The 20,489-nt window shown below is 40.2% G+C and overlaps 1 protein-coding gene across 1 annotated transcript in view; it reads left to right on the top strand.

Moving 5' to 3' along the window:
• The window catches only part of C4H6orf118 (chromosome 4 C6orf118 homolog), a 223,839-nt gene that overhangs the window by 55,244 nt on the left and 148,106 nt on the right, over window positions 1–20,489 (top strand). Inside the window, exons 2-3 of the mRNA XM_040429291.1 lie at window positions 2,157–2,856; window positions 16,469–16,591. Of these exons, the coding sequence (XP_040285225.1) occupies window positions 2,157–2,856; window positions 16,469–16,591 (823 nt within the window). The remainder of the gene's footprint in view (window positions 1–2,156; window positions 2,857–16,468; window positions 16,592–20,489) is intronic.

Genomic DNA, 20,489 nt, shown 5'->3' with positions numbered 1-20,489 from the left:
TTGTAAAGACTTGTTGTTTTCCTTCTAATGATGTAATTGTCCTTGGTTATTAATACATGATTTTTCTTGGCATCACTTCCGTGTCCTCTCTTATTGACTGACTAGGTAAAGGGGAGGAGGTTCTTAAATCTTCTGCTTCTACGTCGTTGTTTCCTGTCCGAGGCAGAGACACTCCTCCAATAAGTGCCGTTGTGGAGGCTATTGGAAAAACCAATTACCGGTAAGAGTAATTATTTATTTTTAAAAAAAAATTCTGTAATTTTGGGGTTTAAAAAATAAAATAAAGGTAAAACATATCGACCCAAATTTACCACTAATGTGAAGTACGTGTAACAAAAATACAATCTTCGAATTGCTTGGATAAATAAAAGCATTTTAAAGTTATTATCGCATAAAGTGACACGTCAGATTTGCAAAATTAGGCTGGGTCCTGAAAGGGTTAAGGCACACTGTGAAAGCTTAAAGAATTAAAATAAAAATTCCGCAATTACTGTTGTTTACTCATTCCCCCCTTACAAAAAAAACATAATTGAAAGTGACCAAAAAAGTAGTATGCAACCATAAATGATACAAATGAAAACATCAACTTACCCTGCTGTCACGGTGTGGTTCACTGTGACAGTTGTGTTGTGTGGGCTGGCTGCATGCTCTCTCACGTACTGGTTGCAGGCACCTGTGTATGCTGGTTGCTTAGGGCTGCATGCTGGCTGCGGTTTTGTGTGTGAACTGTTGCCTGTGTTTGTGTCTCCCCACATCCATATCTCTGTGGTTCTTGTCACTGGTGCCGTGCAGACTGGCTGCATGCACTTTGTGTACTGGCTGTGGGTGTTCCCATGTGTGCTGGTTCTGTGATGCGTGCTGGCGGCGGCCTTGTGTATGAGTAAGGATACTTTTGTGTTTGTATCACAGAGCAGTTCTGTCACTCGTTGTGTCAGCTGGCTGCCTGTAACCTCATACTGGCTTCAGTTATCCTGTGTATTGCAGCTATTTTTATCTGTGAGCTGTGGGGCTTGGGTTCAGTTCTGTCTTGTGCCTTGCTGGGTGTAGCCCCATGCTGCTGACTCAGGTTTTTTTGCAATTTGCCCTTCTGTGTGGTGTTGCCTGGTAAAGCATTGGTGTTGTAATATCCTTGTCCATGCCTTGCCTGATCTTCTGTACTTGTTCCGTGTCTTGAACCACTCTGCTCCATGTTTAGCCTAGCAGTGTTCTAACTGCATCTGATAGCTTGGCAGTGCTAAACTGCTTCTGATCCTGTCTGTTCTATGTCCAGTCTTGCAGTGCCTACTACTTTTTATCCAGTCTGTTCCACGTCTTGACTGCAGTGCTTTACTGCTTCTGTTCCTGTCCTGTGTATGTCCTGCCTTCGTGAGAGGGCTTCTGGGTTCTACAGAGGGAGGACATCTAGTCTGTGTGCAGCTCTGCCTGTGACCGCCATGCTCCCATTCCGCATGGGGTCCAGGCATCTGGTTGTGTGCTGGTTCCCATTTGTCGTCTGTTAAATGTCTTGAGTTGGTTTAGGTTCCAGTCCTGTTGTTGTCTGTGGTTCTCTGCAGGTTGCAGCCAAGTGTACCAGGACCTTTCTGGAGGTGCGACCAGTGAGCCCTCGGCCAAGTTCATCCCCACCACCAGGGGCTCTGTGAAGAACGGGGCTCGCTGGTTCTTCGCCCTCTGGGGTTTGCCTCTGGTCTACCGGTGCACTTGGTTCTGTGGTAGCAATACCACTATTGCATAACCTGCTTTTCCTTACTCTAATGTTAATTTATTACATGTTTAATAAAGTACTCTGTTGATCCTTGGTTTGTTTATGCCTGTCAACTGTTTGCAAGACGTCCCGGAGGTTTTGGGTCTTATATTATGACGATACCAAAGCAAATGTTAAAATATTTAAGGCTTTATTCACACGTCAGTGATTTTCATCAGTGGTTGTGAGCCAGAACCAGGAGTTGAGCCTTCTCAGACATAAAGTATAATGGAAAGATTTGCACCTATTCTATGGTTTTGACCTACTGTACATCTGGTTCTGGCTCACAATCACTGGTGCAGTGCAGTGACCAAACACTGACAGTGTAAAAGCTGCCGAAATGTTGCACATTGTTTATACTGCTCTCAAAATGTACAGATTCTTCACTATAAAACCCTGTGCATCTGTTCTCCAGGCCTGATGGTACATGTGTTTATCGGATCATAGATTCAGAAACTGCTAATATTATGTTAAAGACAAAGCAGCAAGCCAGAAACATTTCCCTTGATGTACTTTTGGATAGTGTGGAGCAAGCAAACAAGAAAGATTCTTGGGATTATACCGGTGGACATCTAAATCATAACCATATTTTTAAGCCACCCGTTCTAGAAGAGAAGTGTTTCTGGATAAGTGGAAAAAAGCCAGATCAGCAGAATGAAAAAGTTAAGAAAACGACCTCTATAAAATTTAAACTCAAGGCAAGTTTAGTAGATGAGGATCCAAAAGTCAAGTCATTTTGTGTAAATCCTTCAGTCATGAAACAAACTGGCCCATTCACTCCAATAAACACACCATTTGCAAGTTCTATTGTAGACTCTCGTTCCCAAACAACATTCCAAGATACTCCAGAACACACAGAATACAGAGAATCACCACCAAAGTTTAAAGAGCTTGAACTGCCTGAATTAAAATTACTGAGCTTTGGAGAACCACAGACATCCAAAGATAAAAGGAAGGAATATCGGTATCTTCCAGCCTACTTCATTGGTCTCACAAAATCTGACCAGTTTAATATGTTCTCACAGTATAACAGAGAGATTCTTCAAAAGCAAGACATATCAAAAGACTTCTACAAGAATGTTGCAGTTGAGTGTTATGAGAAGAAGCTAACCAAGGTATGAAAATAAATGTAATGAACTTAAAGCTCCATGAACACACACACACATTTTGTCTTGCATTATTTTTTGGGCTGTAAAAATGCCTAAATAACCACATGCAATTTTATTTTGCCACCTGTGTTTTTTGTTGTGTTTTTGCAATCAGTAGCCCAGATAGCCTAGTCCTATAAATGGCTTAAACTTAGGCTGAATGCACACGGCCGTGTTCCGCGGCTGTGAGCGGTCCGTGGTAACACGGCCTGGATTCCTGCTGACAGCAGGAGCGCACGCACGGCGTCATTGGTTGCTATGACGCAGTGCGCTTCATGCCGCCGCTGCACTACAGTAATACACTCGTATAGATCATACGAGTGTATTACTGTAGTGCAGCGGCAGCATGAAGCGCACGACATCATAGCAACCAATGACGCCGTGCGCTCCTGCTGTCAGCAGGAATCCAGGCCGACATACCACGGACCGCTTACTGCCTCGGAACACGGCCGTGTGCATTCGGCCTTAGAGTGTCTAATCCTACACCAGATGTATTACAGGGTCTAAGGCTGGAGGATAAATCTTATGCAGGGATATACACTTTTGTCTTGCTCTAAACCAACTAATGGTTGGCTTACATTGAGATGGAATTTTACTCCAGATTTGGGGCGCAATGTTGGAGAAAACCGCACATCTTAGGCCATGTTCTTTTCCACATAAGTGTACTTTCACACTAGCGTTATTCTTTTCCGGTATTGAAATCAGGTAAAGGGTCTCAATATCGGAAAAATCAGTTTTGTGTGCAAATGCATTCTGAATGGAAAGCAATCCGTTCAGTATGCATCAGGATGTTTTCCATCCCTTGTACGGTATTTGACCGGACAAAATACTGCAGCATGCTGCTGTATTTTTTTCCGGCCAAAATCCCGAAACACTACCGCACTTGCCCGATCCGGCATTAATTTCCTTTAAAATATATTAATGCCGGATCCGGTACCAAGTGTTCCGGAAATTGCCATATGGCCGGATCCGGTTTTTTGGTCTGCCCATGCGCAGTTCTTTCTAGCTTTAAAAATATTTAATACCGCATCCGTTATTCCGGATGATACCAGAAAGACGGATCCGGTATCTCAATGCATAAGTCTAACGGATCCAGAAAAAAAAGATATCCGTTTGCTTGCGGATTTCCGGATCCGGCAGGCAGTTTCTGCAACAGAACTGCCTGCCGGATTCTTCTAGCTAGTGTGAAAGTACCCTAAAGCACTCCCCCTTTCCTATATGTTCCACCTCTTTTCAAGCAGGTTGGAAAAAAAATGTAAAAACCCTAGTTGCGCTAAAATTGCACCAATTTATTGCACTTTTAGGCTACTTTCACACTAGCATTTTTACTGGATACGGCAGGGTTCAGCAAAAACGCTTCCGTTACTGATAATACAACCATCTGCATCCGTCATGAATGGATCCAGTTGTATTATCTTTAGCATATCTTTAACATTGCCAAGACGGATCCGGCATTACCCCCATTGAATGTCAATGGGGGACGGATCAGTTTTCTATTGTTTCAGAGAAAACAGATCTGTCCCCATTGACTTGCATTGGGGGTCATGCCGGATCCGTCTTGCTCCGCATCTCAAGACAGAAAGCAAAATACAACATGTTGCGGTTTTCTCTCCGGTCTGGGAACACAACTAAATGGAAGGGAATGCATTTTGGAGCACTATGTTCTGTTCAGTTTTGTCCCCATTGACAATGAATGGGAACAAAACTAAAGCATTTTTTTCCGGTATTGATCCCCTATGACGCATCTCAATACCGGAAAGCTAAAACGCTAGTGAGAAAGTAGCCCTAGACAGATTTCAGGTGTCTACACATTATCAAGTATGAGCTAATGCGTTTTTCCCCTTATAAGGCCTCTTGCACACGACCGTGTGTATTTTGCGGTCCGCAAAAAACGTATACCGCAAAAAAATACGGATGACATCTGTGTGCATTTCATATTTTGCGCAACTGAACAGTTGGCCCCTAATAGAAGAGTACTATCATTGTCCGTAATGCGGACAATAATAGGACATGTTCTATATTTTTGCGGAACGGAAATAGGGAATGCACACAGAGTAAATCCCGCTTTTTTTTTTTTTTGGCGGACCCATTTAAATGAATGGTTCCGTATACGGTCCGCAAAAAAACCCGAAACGGACATGGAAAGAAAATACGTTCGTTTGCAAGAGGCCTAAGGAAAATATCTGAAAAAGTGTCAAGAGCAAACAGCATGTCTCATTTTTGAAAAGAAGCCAGAAAAACAACAAAACAGAAAATGCCTCCAAAATATAAAAAATACAGGTACTAAAAACACAAGTGCAGAAAAACGCCAGTAAAATTCTAAAGAACCCTTAGAGAGCAGTATTTGAAGGGATTTTTTTTTTTTACGTATTTATCGCAAATTGAGGCATAACAAAGCACAATTTCTAAAATGGTTTCTGCCTCCGTTTTTGAAACTGCAATGTTTAATTTGCTGTAATTTTAGATAATCACCCAAAATTTTTGTAAAACGTAGACTTATAAATCTTATAGAAGAATCCAGCTAGACATATAAATCTTGTAGAAGAATCCAGCGCTGCAATAGTCCTTTTAAAATCAGAGCTTTATTCATGTCATATTTAAAAGTGCATGCAGGAAAGTCATATATCGCTTATGCATTTTGAGCAGTTACTGCCTAAGGCTACACAGGCAGTCAGGTTTTGATCAGGTTTTCAGATGCAGTTTTGAAGGAGAGATATGTAGTATCAGGGCAAATTCTACTTCTCCTCTTTTTTGAATATACAGCCAGGTCCATAAATATTGGGACATAACACAATTCTAAAATTTTTGGCTCTATACACCACCACAATGGATTTGAAATAAAACAAACAAGATGTGCTTTAACTGCAGACTGTCAGCTTTAATTTTAAGGATATTTACATCCAAATCAGGTGAAGGGTGTAGGAGTTACAACAGTTTGCATATGTGCCTCCCACTTGTTAAGAAACCAAAAGTAATGGGACAGTTGGCTTCTCAGCTGTTCCATGGCCAGGTGTGTGTTATTCCCTCATTATCCCAATTACAATGAGCAGATAAAAGGTCCAGAGTTTATTTCAAGTGTGCTATTTGCATTTGGAATCTGTTGCTGTCAACTCTCAAGATGAGATCCAAAGAGCTGTCCCTATCAGTGAAGCAAGCCATCATTAGGCTAAAAAAACAAAACAAACCCATCAGAGATATAGCAAAAACATTAGGTGTGGCCAAAACAACTGTTTGGAACATTCTTAAAAAGAAGGAACGCATCGGTGAGCTCAGCAACACCAAAAGACCCGAAAGACCGCGGAAAACAACTGTGGTGGATGACCAAAGAATTATTTCCCTGGTGAAGAAAACACCCTTCACAACAGTTGGCCAGATCAAGAACACTCTCCAGGAGGTAGGTGTATGTGTGTCAAAGTCAACAATCAAGAGAAGACTTCACCAGAGTGAATACAGAGGGTTCACCACAAGATGTAAACCATTGGTGAGCCTCAAAAACAGGAGACCAGATTAGAGTTTGCTGAATGACATCTAAAAAAGCCTTCACAGTTCTGGAACAACATCCTATGGACAGATGAGAGCAAGATCAACTTGTACCAGAGTGATGGGAAGAGAAGTGTATGGAGAAGGAAAGGAACTGCTCATGATCCTAAGCATATCACCTTATAAGTGAAGCATGGTAATGGTAGTGTCATGGCGTGGGCATGTATGGCTGCCAAAGGAACTGGTTCTCTTGTATTTATTGATGATCTGACTGCTGACAAAAGCAGCAGGATGAATTCTGAAGTGTTTCGGCCAATATTATCTGCTCATATTCAGCCAAATGCTTTAGAACTCATTGGACAGCGCTTCACAGTGCACATGAACAATGACCCAAAGCATACTGCAAAAGCAACCAAAGAGTTTTTTAAGGGAAAGAAGTGGAATGTTATGCAATGGCCAAGTCAATCACCTGACCTGAATCCGATTGAGCATGCATTTTACTTGCTGAAGACAAAACTGAAGGGAAAATGCCCCAAGAACAGGCAGGAACTCAAGACAGTTGCAGTAGAGGCCTGGCAGAGCATCACCAGGGATGAAACCCAGCGTCTGGTGATGTCTATGTTTTCCAGACTTCAGGCTGTAATTGACTGCAAAGGATTTGCAACCAAGCATTAAAAAGTGAAAGTTTGATTTATGATTATTATTCTGTCCCAATACTTTTGGTCCCTTAACAAGTGGGAGGCACATATGCAAACTGTTGTAATTCCTACACCGTTCACCTGATTTGGATGTAAATACCCTCAAATTAAAGCTGACAGTCTGCAGTTAAAGCACATCTTGTTCGTTTCATTTCAAATCCATTGTGGTGGTGTATAGAGCCAAAAATGTTAGAATTGTGTTGATGTCCCAATTTTTATGGCCTTGACTGTACGCCTGGTTTTGGCTTCAAAATGGCATCTGAAAACTGATCAAACCCTGATTGTGGATGGGCAGCCTTAAGGCTCGTTCACACGACCGTGTGAAGCCCGTACTGTGGACCGCAAATTGCGGTCCGCAATGCACGGGCACCGTCCATGGGGCAGGCGCATGCAGTACTTTTAGTCCGGCTGCCTCTCGGCGTGCGCTGCCATGCTACCGCCGGAACTCTGCCTCCACCCCCATTATAGTCAATGGGGATGGAGCGGCAGTTCGGTGGCACACGTGAACTAGCGGCAGGACGGATCCAACAGGCTGTTCACCTGCCAGAACAGCCTGCCGGAGTCCCCTGCCGCTAGTGTGAAACTAGCCTAAGAGTTCAAGAAGGGCCTGGATGTATTTCTGGAATGTAATAATATTACATGTTATAGTTACTAGAGATGGGTTGTTGATCCAGGGAGTTATTCTGATTGGAGTCAGGAAGGATTTTTGTCCTCTAAAAGGAGGAAAATTGGCTATTGACTCATGTTTTTTTACCTTGCTCGGGATCAACTTTCAGGATAACAGGCTGAACTGGGTGGGCCCATGTCTTTTTTCAGCCTTAGAAACGCCACTTTTTGGCGTATATCCTTCACAGATTCAGTCGTAAAGGGGATTTGTGACCAAATCTGTGACTTCTTCCCCTTCCACGCCATGTAGGCCAGTTCTAAAAACAAAAACAAAGAGGCATGGTGAGGGCGAGCTGGCCTTCTCATTTATCATTTTCTACCCCAGTTTTTGGTATAGAAAATTATCTAAATCTGCGCCAGTAAGGGAGCTAGTGTAAATTTAAGACTATTGTACGTCAGCTTTGCATGATCCTAAGTTATGTAGAAGCCGTTGCCTCTACATAACTTAGATGTATCAGCGCAGGGGAATTAAGACCGGCGTTTAAAACGCCGGTCTTAATAACTGACACCATATGTTACTATGTTAAACCCATTCATGGGAGTACATTGAGTTCACTTAGCATGTACTGTAGCGTGGCCATGTACAAATCTCAAATGCGTATGTGTATACTATCCCTCTAAATAAATTTCAGTGCCTTATGTCTCATTCACATGTCAATGATTGGACAGTGATTTCCATCAGTGATTTTGAGCCAAAATCGGGTGCGGCTCTAAAACACAGAACAGGTAGAGTTCTTGACATTATACCTTATGTTTGTGGAGGCTCCAATCCTGTATTTGGCTCACAATCACTGATGGAAATCACTGACCAAAACACTGACTTGTGAATGAGGCTTTAAATGCAAGAGATAAGCAGCAATCCCTGTATATGTGCCCTATGTTACACATATATTTTGAATAACTACATGTGTTGCAATATAAATATAATTTGTGCAAAATAAAAAAATAAGAACTGATTTTCATACCTTCTTATAAAAAAATAAACCTTTTCTTTAATACCCGAGGATATCTTGAATATATTTATTATCATCAGAAAATATAAAGACCCATTAGGCATCTTTTCTATATATGTAGTTTTAATAATAAATGATATCCTGCCTAAGCTTTAGTCCTTGCTAAAGCTTATCAAGCCTGTTTGGAAGAACATATTTTCATTCTTCTTGATCCCGGTGTGTAATATAGCGCACATATAAAGGATTTTTATTTTTTTGGTCATTTATCGGTAAGTAAATGGGATTTGTAATGGAATATACATATTGCAATTTCTTTAAGATTTGTATATGGCCAAGGTATATGCCTAGTGAGATCGACATACTCCCATGAATGGGCTTGGTTTCAACACACATTTGTTAAATTGATAACTAATTGATGCTTAAAAGCTATGTACACCTTTGGGCAATTTTTTTTATTGCATTTTACTCATTTTGAGCTAAAAAGATTTTCTTTAATTGGTCTTTATAAAAAATATGGAGCCCTTTTTTCTGTACATGTCTGAGATGCTCTTGTAGCAGGATCGGAAATTTATTTCTGCTCCGTCAGCCAGCTCACCTGACTGGCTCCTTATCTCTGCTCTTGGACGTTATAAACACTTATTATATTTCAAATGAAAAAAGATACTGGGCACTCTCTAGAATAAAAGGAACCTCACAATTTATTATCAATAGGACATATAAACATATAGACAATTCATTTAATACTATTAAAACACCATAACATAAAATCCGGATAAATATAATAAAATATGAAATATAAAACTAAATTCCTATTAATCTAAAAAATATTTAGGAATAAGACCGCCTCTGATTATTCGGGGATAAAAAGTCTTTTAAATAAATGTTCCTCCAACTTTGAGTTTGGGTATACTGTAGAAATATTCTTTAGGGTATTGATAGCCCAAATATAACTTCTCCTCCACAAATGAAATGAAATCTCAGATTTTCAATACAGTGATTTAGTTATGCGGCGTCCCGCTTTACTCACTGTTCAGTTAAAGCATTTCAACTGAACAGTGAGTAAAGCGGGACGCCGCATAACTAAATCACTGTATTGAAAATCTGAGATTTCATTTCATTTGTGGAGGAGAAGTTATATTTGGGCTATCAATACCCTAAAGAATATTTCTACAGTATACCCAAACTCAAAGTTGGAGGAACATTTATTTAAAAGACTTTTTATCCCCGAATAATCAGAGGCGGTCTTATTCCTAAATATTTTTTAGATTAATAGGAATTTAGTTTTATATTTCATATTTTATTATATTTATCCGGATTTTATGTTATGGTGTTTTAATAGTATTAAATGAATTGTCTATATGTTTATATGTCCTATTGATAATAAATTGTGAGGTTCCTTTTATTCTAGAGAGTGCCCAGTATCTTTTTTCATTTGAAATATAATAAGTGTTTATAACGTCCAAGAGCAGAGATAAGGAGCCAGTCAGGTGAGCTGGCTGACGGAGCAGAAATAAATTTCCGATCCTGCTACAAGAGCATCTCAGACATGTACAGAAAAAAGGGCTCCATATTTTTTATAAAGACCAATTAAAGAAAATCTTTTTAGCTCAAAATGAGTAAAATGCAATAAAAAAAATTGCCCAAAGGTGTATATTTTATTATATTTATCCGGATTTTATGTTATGGTGTTTTAATAGTATTAAATGAATTGTCTATATGTTTATATGTCCTATTGATAATAAATTGTGAGGTTCCTTTTATTCTAGAGAGTGCCCAGTATCTTTTTTCATTTGCACATTTTATCAAAGGAAGGGTGATTCCTTTTTACTGAGAGCACCTCTACCGTAATCTGCTTTGAATCCAGTGCGTCACCTCTCTTTATCTGTTTTACTTATTATATTTCAGTTCTTATTTTACTAATAAAAATGTGGCTTAGGGGGCATTTACACCAACAGATAATCTGACAGATTTTCTGAGCAATCATTGGTGAGATGGCCGTTTACACACACAGATCTTTTGTTATACACACCAACTATTGGTCTGATCGGACAGAAACTGGTCAGATAATCTGTTGGTTTAAATGCACACGTAAGTGTTTATGACCTCTTAGTAAATTAGAGATTAGGGACAAAGTGAAAAGTACAATTCACACAACTAGATAAACAGTCAACCCTTTGTGACAGAATGGCTCAATATTTTTTATAAAGACCAATTGAAAAAAAGATTTTTAGCCTAAAATGAGTAATATGCAATAAAACTAATTGCCTCCGAAGGTTTACATAACTTTTAAAGGAAATGTGCCTTTAGAAAACTACCTATTGTTTAAACCACATTTTTATGTTTAACATATTTTTAAATAATTTTTGGTGATGTTTGTAATTTTCCATGTTAATCTTTAAACAAAAAACATAAAATCCTATAGTTTTCACACAGGCCACTAAGGGTACTTTCACACTTGTGGCAGGACGGATCCGACAGGCTGTTCACCATGTCATATCCGTCCTGCGGCTATTTCGCCGTTCCGCCGCTCCGTCCCCATTGACTATAATGGGGACGGGGGCGGAGCTCCGGCGCAGCACGGCGGTGCACGGCGAAAGCCGCCGGACTAAAAAAACCTGACATGCAGTAATTTTAGTCCGGCGGCCTTTCGCCGTGCACAGCCGTGCTGCGCCGGAGCTCCGCCCCCGTCCCCATTATAGTCAATGGGGACGGAGCGGCGGTCCGGCGGCACGGCGAAAAAGCCGAAGGACGGATCTGACATGGTGAACAGCCTGTCGGATCCATCCTGCCGCAAGTGTGAAAGTACCCTAAGAATAATAATAGGCGCCACTTCTTGGTCTGTACAGATCACTTTACTTGTCAGTCATTCTAATCCTGCCTATAATGATATGACCTCTGTGTATAGATAAGACAGGACCCACAATTCACAATAGGTGATGACCTCTGCACAGGTTACAGAGCATGCCTAGAAAACTCTCCCATAGAAGTCAGTGAGATCCCCTCCTGACCATTGTGTCTATGGCCCATGTAGCTACCTTAACCCTTTTGACACATAATGCTGTACATGTACAGCATTATGCACCCTCATTTGTATGGAGGGGGCTGTTGTGGCGAGCCCACTCCATACGTGGTGGGTGCCTGCTGTATCATACAGCAGACATCCAACTGCAATGATGGGGAATGGCAATCCACACAAAATAAGCCCTCATATGGCTATGTGAACGGAAAAATAAAAAAGTTATGGCTATTGAGATGTGGGGAGGAAAAGTCAAAAATGTAAAAATGAAAATAGGCCCAGTTAAGGGGTTAAAGCAATTTTCTTAATGCTTTGTAAATGCTGTTAAGAACAGCTCAGCAAGATGGAAGCCCCCATAATCATGTTCAAGAAGTAGAATAAATATATCTGTAATCATAAAGGATCTCATTGTGTGCAAATGAGCCATCAACGAGCAAGAATCCCACCTGACAGATTTGTGGCAGAAATTTCTGTGACTATCCATTAGGCCTCATGCACACGACCGTTGCCTGTTTTGTGGTTTGCACATTGCCGTGCACGTTCCGTATTTTGAGGAACGGAATGGCCGGCCCATGATAAAACAGTCCTATCCTTGTCCGTAATGCGGACAGTAAAAGGACATGTTTTATTTTTATATGATACGGACACGGAATCATTTCCATTGAAGTGATGGTTCTACATATGGGCTGCAAAAAAACGGTACAGACACGGACAAAAAATAAGTTTGTGTGCATGAGCCCTTAATCTGGGTTTGCAGAAAACCACACACATGCTGTATAAATGAGCCCATACAGATGCATAGAATTGATTCTCCATTGCAAAAATTTCTGCAATAAATCTGCTGAATGTGAACACCCTAGACCAGTGTTTTCAAATAGAGGAAAAGCTTGTTGGACACTGTAAAGTACTCTAGCTGCTGTGAAACTGCAACTCCCAGCCTGCATACGGTACTTGTTTTGAATTAGCCAGAACTCCCATAAACATAACCTCTTCCGGACATAGGGCGTACAGGTACGCCCTGATGTCCCGGTACTTAATGACACAGGGCGTATTTACGATCACCGCCGCTCGGCAGTGCGGGCGGGAGGGCCGCGATCATCAGGGCGGTGCTGGGAGGGCCGGCAGGCACATGATTATTCGCCCGCCCCCTCTCTCAGGATGGCCGAGCGCTTTGTAGAGTGTCAGCACATTGCTGACACTCTGCTTGAAATGCCTAAAAGCAGGCGTTTAACCCCTTCCATGCCGCGGTCCATAGGGACCGCTGTATGGAAGAGGTTAACAGGGAGGGAGCTCCCTCCCTCTCCCAACGGGGGCTGCTGTGTCTTTTCAGCCCCCGATGGGAGAGGGAGGGGATCCCCCTCCCTCCCCATCACCCACTGCTCTGTGATGGTGACCATGGCAACCGGACACCTTCACAGGCTTCTGGATGTCCATGGTGCTGATCAGACTTCCGCTAAAGGCAGAAGTCTAATCAGACTTTGTAAAGTGAAAATACAGTACTGTACTGTATTATACAGCCATTAGACCCACTGGATCTTCAAGAACCAAGTGGGTCTGGGTAAAAAAAAAAAAAAAAGTGAAAAGAAAGTCAATATAAAAAAACACATTTATCACTGATTAAAAATTAGAAAAATAATATTCCCTACACATGTTTGATATCACCGCGTCCATAACGACCTGATCTATAAAACTGTCATGTTACTTTCCCCGCACGGTGAACGCCATAAAAAAATAAAATAAAAACTATGATGAAATTGAAATTTTGCCCACCTTACTTCCCAAAAAAGGTAATAAAAGTGATCAAAAAAGTCGTATGTACGCCAAAATAGTACCAATCAAACCATCACCTCATCCCGCAAAAAATGAGCCCCTACATGAGACAATGGCCCAAAAAATAAAAAAACTATGTCTTTCAGACTAAAACATGATTTTTTTTGTTTCAAAAATGCTTTGTTAACGTAAAAAAGAAATAGAAAAAATAGACATATTAGGTATCGCCGTGTCCATAAGAACCTGCTCTATAAAAATACCACATGACCTAAACCCTGAGGTGAACACCGTAAAAAAAAAAAAAAAGCCATTTTTTGTCACCTTACATCACAAAAAGTGTAGTAGCAAGTGATCAAAAAGTCATATGCACCCCAAAATAGTGCCAATCTAACCGTCATCTCATCCCGCAAAAATGATACCCAACCTGAGACAATCGCCTAAAAACTGAAAAAAACTATGGCTCTCAGACTATGGAGACACTTAAAACATGATTTTTTTAAATTTTTAAAAAATTTTTTTTTTTTGTGTAAAACCTAAATAAATAAAAAAGTATACATATTAGGTATCGCCACATCCGTAATGACCGGCTCTATAAAAATATCATATGACATAACCCCTCAGGTGAACACTGTCAAAAAAATAAAATAAAAACTGTGCTAAAAAAACATTTGTTTTGTCACCTTACGTCACTAAAAGTGCAACACCAAGCGATCAAAAAGGCGTATGCCCCCCACAATGGTTCTAATCTAACCATTACCTCATCCCCCAAAAAATGATACCCTACATAAGGCTACTTTCACACTTGCGGCAGAGAGATCCGGCAAGCAGTTCCGTCGCCGGAACTGCCTGCCGGATCAGGCAAAATGTATGCTAACTGATGGCATTAGTAAGACTGATCAGGATCCTGATCAGTCTTAAAAATGCCTGATCAGTCGAAAAAATGCATTGAAATGCCGGATCCGTCTTTCCGGTGTCATCCGGCAAAAACGGATCCGGCATTTATTTTTTCACCTTTTTTTCAGTCTGCGCATGCGCATACCGGAAGGACGGATCCGGCATTCCGGTATTCTGAATGCCGGATCCGGCACTAATACATTCCTATGGGAAAAAATGCCTGATCCGGCATTCAGGCAAGTCTTCAGTTTTTTTAGCCGGAGATAAAACCGTAGCATGCTACGGTTTTCTCTTTTGCCTGATCAGTCAAAACGACTGAACTGAAGACATCCTGATGCAAACTGAACGGATTACTCTCCATTCAGAATGCATGGGGACATACCTGATCAGTTCTTTTCCGGTATAGAGCCCCTGTGACGGAACTCTATGCCGGAAAAGAACAACGCAAGTGTGAAAGTTGCCTTAGACAATCACCCAAAAAAAAAACTATGGCTCTCAGACTATGGAGACACTAAAACATGTTTTTTTTTGTTTCAAAAATGATATTATTGTGTAAAACCTAAATAAATAAAAAAAGTTATACATATTAGCTATTGCCACGTCCGTAAGAACCTGCTCTATAAAAATACCACATGACCTAACCCTAATAAAAATAAAAACGGTGTAAAAAAAGCAATTTTTTTGTTACCTTACATCACAAAAAGTGTAATAGGAAGCGATCAAAAAGTCATATGCACCCCAAAATAGTGCCAATCTAACTGTCATCTCATCCTGCAAAAATGATACCCAACCTGAGACAATCGCCTAAAAACTGAAAAAACTATGGCTCTCAGACTAGATAAAACCTAAATAAAACCTAATGATAAAACCTAAATAAAAAAAAAGGTATACATATTAGGTATCGCCGCATCCGTAAGAACCTGCTCTAAAAAAATAGCACATGATATAACCTGTCCGATGAACGTTGTAAATAATAAAAAATAAAAACGGTGCCAAAACAGTTATTTTTTGGCAAATTTTCCATTTTAATCCTTTTTTTCCCATAACAAGGCAAGGGTTAACAGCCATACATCAGTTTGGGGCATTTCTGTCAACTACAGAATCAGGGCAATAAATATTGAGTTTTGTTTGGCTGTTAACCCTTGCTTTGTTACTGGAAAAAATGGATTAAAATGGCAAATTTGTAAAAAAAATTAAATTCTGAAATTTTATCTCCATTTTCCATAAAATCTTATGAAACGCCTAAAGGGTTAACAAAATTTGTAAAATCAGTTTTGAATACCTTTAGGGGTGTAGTTTCTAGAATGGGGTCATTTTTGGGTGGTTTCTATTATGTAAGCCTCACAAAGTGACTTCAGACCTGAACTGGTCCTTAAAAAGTGGGTTTCTTAAAATTTCGAAACTTCTAAGCCTTGTAACGTCCCCAAAAAATTTAATGTCATTCCCAAAATGATCCAAACATGAAGTAGACATATGGGGAATGTAAAGTAATAACTATTTTTGTAGGTATTACTATGTATTATAGAAGTAGAGAAAATGGTAAATTTGGTATTTTTTTAATAAATAAAAATGATTTTTTTTTTTTTACTCCATTTTACCAGTGTCATGAAGTACAATATGTGACGAAAAAACAGTCTCAGAATGGCTTGGATAAGTCAAATGGCTTGGATAAGTCAAAGCGTTTTAAAGTTATCACCACATTAAGTGACACTGGTCAGATTTGCAAAAAATGGCCTGGTCCTTAAGGTGAAATATGGCTGTGTCCTTAAGGAGTTAAATTAAACGTGCTCAGAAATCCACTGCCACTGTCACTGCCATGCTGAACATTGTGGATTCATACATTAGATATTACACCTGGTAGATGCGGAGTATGAACTAATTGACACACTTTGTAAATTCTGTAGATTTTGATTTTGTAATGTTTTAAGATTTGTATGCTACAAGAGGATAACATATTTAAATATATACTGTAGAGTTAATCTAATATAATGGTAGCCTTCTCATACTTTGCAGTTGTAGCTTTTTCTGCATGAATTGAAGAGTGAACATGCTGTAAAACATTATTTATCGTTTGTTCTTTCTTTTTGTTGTTGACAATTTAGGAACTTTTGAACATTGCACATATTAGGCCTCCTCATTTTGCCCGTTTACAGATCTTCAGTGAAACATTTGAAAAAATCTGGATATATTCTTCTATTTTTGGAAATATTTTAAGTGAAATTAAGGTAAGTTCATTAATAGTGAAACTGTTCACAAATGTTTATATATTATCCTGGCGAAGGGTATGTTCAAACAGGAAATTTTCCATGTGGGTTTGGCTCACAATTCACAGCACATTGTTTTCAGTGTGAAATCTGTCCTTTTCTAATTAATAGGACTCATGCGCAATACTTGCTGGGTATCAGATGGTTGCCTTAGTCTTGCTGGCATGCAGTAGCATTTTTCCACTCCCAATGCCATACTGGGCAGAACAAAGACAATAGACAACCTTTTTAAACTGCGTTTGTCAGCATGATCAACCCTGTTAAACCAGGCATATTGCCTGGTAAGATTGATGATGCTGATTAGATAGATTCATTTCTTTTGGTTCTAGGTTAAACCGTTGCCAAGATATCTTTACTTTTATTTATATGAAAATGTTTTATTTTGAGTACTGAGATGCTGGCCTGAGCGGTTGGAGCACCATCACTCCCACTCCTTTGTGCTCTGTACACTCGCCCTTCTCTTTGATTGACAGAGTTAGGGTCCATTCACACGTCCGTTGTTTCTTTCCTGATCTGTTCCGTTTTTTGCGGAACAGATCTGGACCAGTTCTGTACCCATTCATTTTCAATGGGTCCTGAAAAAAAATCAGACATTGAGCTGTCCGATTTTTTTCAGGACCCATTGAAAATGAATGGGTACAGAACTGGTCCAGATCTGTTCCGCAAAAAACGGAACAGATCAGGAAAGAAACAACGGACGTGTGAATGGACCCTTAGACCTATCATCTAGCCCTGTCTCCTCGTGCCTGTGCTGAGGCTCTCAAATAGTCATTTGTGGTCCAGCATTATTAAGGTGTACCCAGTCATTGCTGTCAGTGTGTTTTAGCAAAAGCATGCATTCTACTAGAAATACATGATTTTGCTAATGTGCTGTAGCAAATATGTGGGTGCTGGCACTTATTGGTGGCGGCTGACCCTCTGGAGAAGGGAGGCAGGGCTGTACTGGGAGGAGAGAATACTGATGTTTCGATCCTCCCAGCAGCTGTGCTCCTCTGCTGTCTGTGAAGCCGCCAGCAATGTTCATCTACCCTGAAGTGGAGGCACTGGTGGCTTGACAGACAGCACAGGAGTTCAGCTGCTGGGAGGATTGGGTCTCCCTTTGGTGCGCTTTCAATCTACTCTGTGCACCCTTGCTCCTCCTATTTCCTCTGCCAGCCTCTGCCTCTTCAGAGCTGGCAACAATGATGCAGGCGAAACCTGGTATTGTTAATCAACCAGGACGGAGAATCACTAGGCATTGATACTGGGGGACCCATGGCCTGAATGGCGCCGCCCCGCCCAAAGTGAACTGGCCTCCTAAATTGCATAAAAAGGTTTGTTATAAACAAACAAGTAGAAATTTGATTTGTGTTCAATTCACAGAATTTCTCAAAACAATAGATTTCTGTCCGAATTGATTCTACATGAATCAAATATGCTCCATTTGGCCTACATCTTGGTGTATGACACTCTGAGGTCTCCTAGGGCTCCGATTTATTTTATTTTATTTTTTATGTTTTCGATATCTCTTTAAAACATTTAATACATTTTTACTCTCTCTCTCTCTCTCTCTCTCTCTTTTCATAATGCGCCAAGATCCAGGGAGCTGTTCACTTGCTGTAGCAGCCTCAAGCCTTCCGAACGCTCCGAGGCCTGCCTCAACGATAGTCCTATGACGCCTGCCATAGTTGGTTTACATGTCCCTGAATTCCCTGACCCTCACACAGTACTGCTTCCTAAACCAAATAAGGACACTAGTACAATCATACCAACCCATATTCAAAATCATCACTAATCGCTTACAAACTCAGCACAGATGCTGAAAAAGTTTTTGATACTGTCTCTTGGGCATTTTTAATTATGAGTGCACTATACAGAAACTTTGACACTTTCCTACATTTTCTGATCTTTTTACAAACTGAACTTGTTTAACGATAAATTGCCTAAATTTGGACCTAATCATGTTATTTTAAGGAGCGTGGCATGGCTGCCCCTTGTAGCCCATGAAGTTTCATCTTTCATTAGACCTACCTACTAAGACTTCTACAAACAGATTCAATTTTCCAAGGCATGAAGCTCGGCTGTCTGGAATTTAGACTCTGCCTTTGCAGATGATGTCCTACTTTTCATCTTTAATCCTAGTCAAATACTAGGACATACTTTACAACTAATAACTACATATGGGATTTACTCAGGTTTTTCTAAACATAGATAAATTGGAGGCGATACTCCTGAGAGGACCTGAGTGTTCCCCTGGATGGCAAACCACTCTATCAAATGGATAGCTACCTCGTTAAGGTACCTGGGGGTACTTGTCACCAAAAATACCTACAAACTATAAGCCATTAAACATCACCTTCAACAACTGACTGCACTAATACTGCCCTGGATCAAATTCACCCTCTCTGTGGTAGAGGATGCAGGCCTTAACGAGCTATATAAAACCTATGCTACAATGTATATAAAAACTGCTTCTTTCTGGAATAACAAATGTGGGATTGGATACATGATTTATGTAACTTTATCACCATTGCCATTGAAAAACACTTAGCATTCCTATTATTATACCTTCTACATGCACCTCCAGTACCTTTTTGCCACATGACGTTTGATGTAACCCCCTCCTATCTCCACCAATAAAAGCATGGCAGACTGTTTGTCATAGCGCAACCCCCACCATTTTCTCCTATTGCCTTTTTTGGCTAACCCAAATTTTCAACAAGGCAGGCTGCCAGGTCTCTTTTCAGTTTGTAAGAAACGCATTGGATTAAGGTGCATCTGAGACATATTAACTCCTTCCTACACTCAAACACTGTCTTTCACAGAAGACTTGTCAAAGTTTGCTCTTTCTTCTTACACACTGTTCCACTTTTTTCAAGGGTTCAGTTATGCCCATAAAATCATCCGAAATGTCAAACCCTGTAATCAATACTTTAATTTTATGAAGACTCTTTTGGACTATTCCAAGCAGAAGCATTGTATGGTGACTTGGTTACAGCCCTTCCCTACTTTATCCACCAAGAACATAGCTGACTCTTTATAAAAAGCAAATCTTTATGTCCTGGTCGTATTAGGATATGGCAATCAAAATTGCGCATAAATCTTGTATCTCCCCACACCGCACATCTGCATGTCTGAGGTGTAATGCCTTACATGCAAAGCTATACCATTGCCTTTGCAAGGACTCCTCTATTAAATGTCCTCCCTCTGACCTCAGAATGGGCCATATTGGGCTACACTGACCATGCCACATATCCAAGTTCGAGAGCGGCCAAAATAACTGTTATTTATAATCTGTCTGGCCCCCAATTCCTCCAAAAATTAACCTTCATGTTCCGCATGGATTAACACTACTTTTCAAAAGGAACATAAGGTTAACCCTTTTTTTCACTTTGTTGAATTCCTTCATGCAAATCCTTTCATCAAAATTAAAGCAGAAACGACATAGAAACATAGAAACATAGAATGTGTCGGCAGATAAGAACCATTTGGCCCATCTAGTCTGCCCAATATATCTGAATACTATGGATAGCCCCTGGCCCTATCTTATATGAAGGATAGCCATATGCCTATCCCATGCACGCTTAAACCCCTTCACTGTATTTGCAGCTACCACTTCTGCAGGAAGGCTATTCCATGCATCCACTGCTCTCTCAGTAAAGTAATACTTCCTTATATTACTTTTAAACCTTTGCCCCTCTAATATAAAACTGTGTCCTCTTGTGGTAGTTTTTCTTCTTTTAAATATGCTCTCCTCCTTTACCGAGTTGATTCCCTTTATGTATTTAAAAGTTTCTATCATATCCCCTCTGTCTCTTCTTTCTTCCAAGCTATACATGTTAAGGTCCTTTAACCTTTCCTGGTAAGTTTTATCCTGCAA

The sequence above is a fragment of the Bufo bufo genome, chromosome 4 (assembly GCF_905171765.1).
Source record: "Bufo bufo chromosome 4, aBufBuf1.1, whole genome shotgun sequence".
NCBI lineage: Eukaryota > Metazoa > Chordata > Amphibia > Anura > Bufonidae > Bufo > Bufo bufo.
The sequence above is the reverse complement of the archived record's forward strand: the minus strand, read 5'-3'. Positions and strand labels throughout refer to the sequence as shown.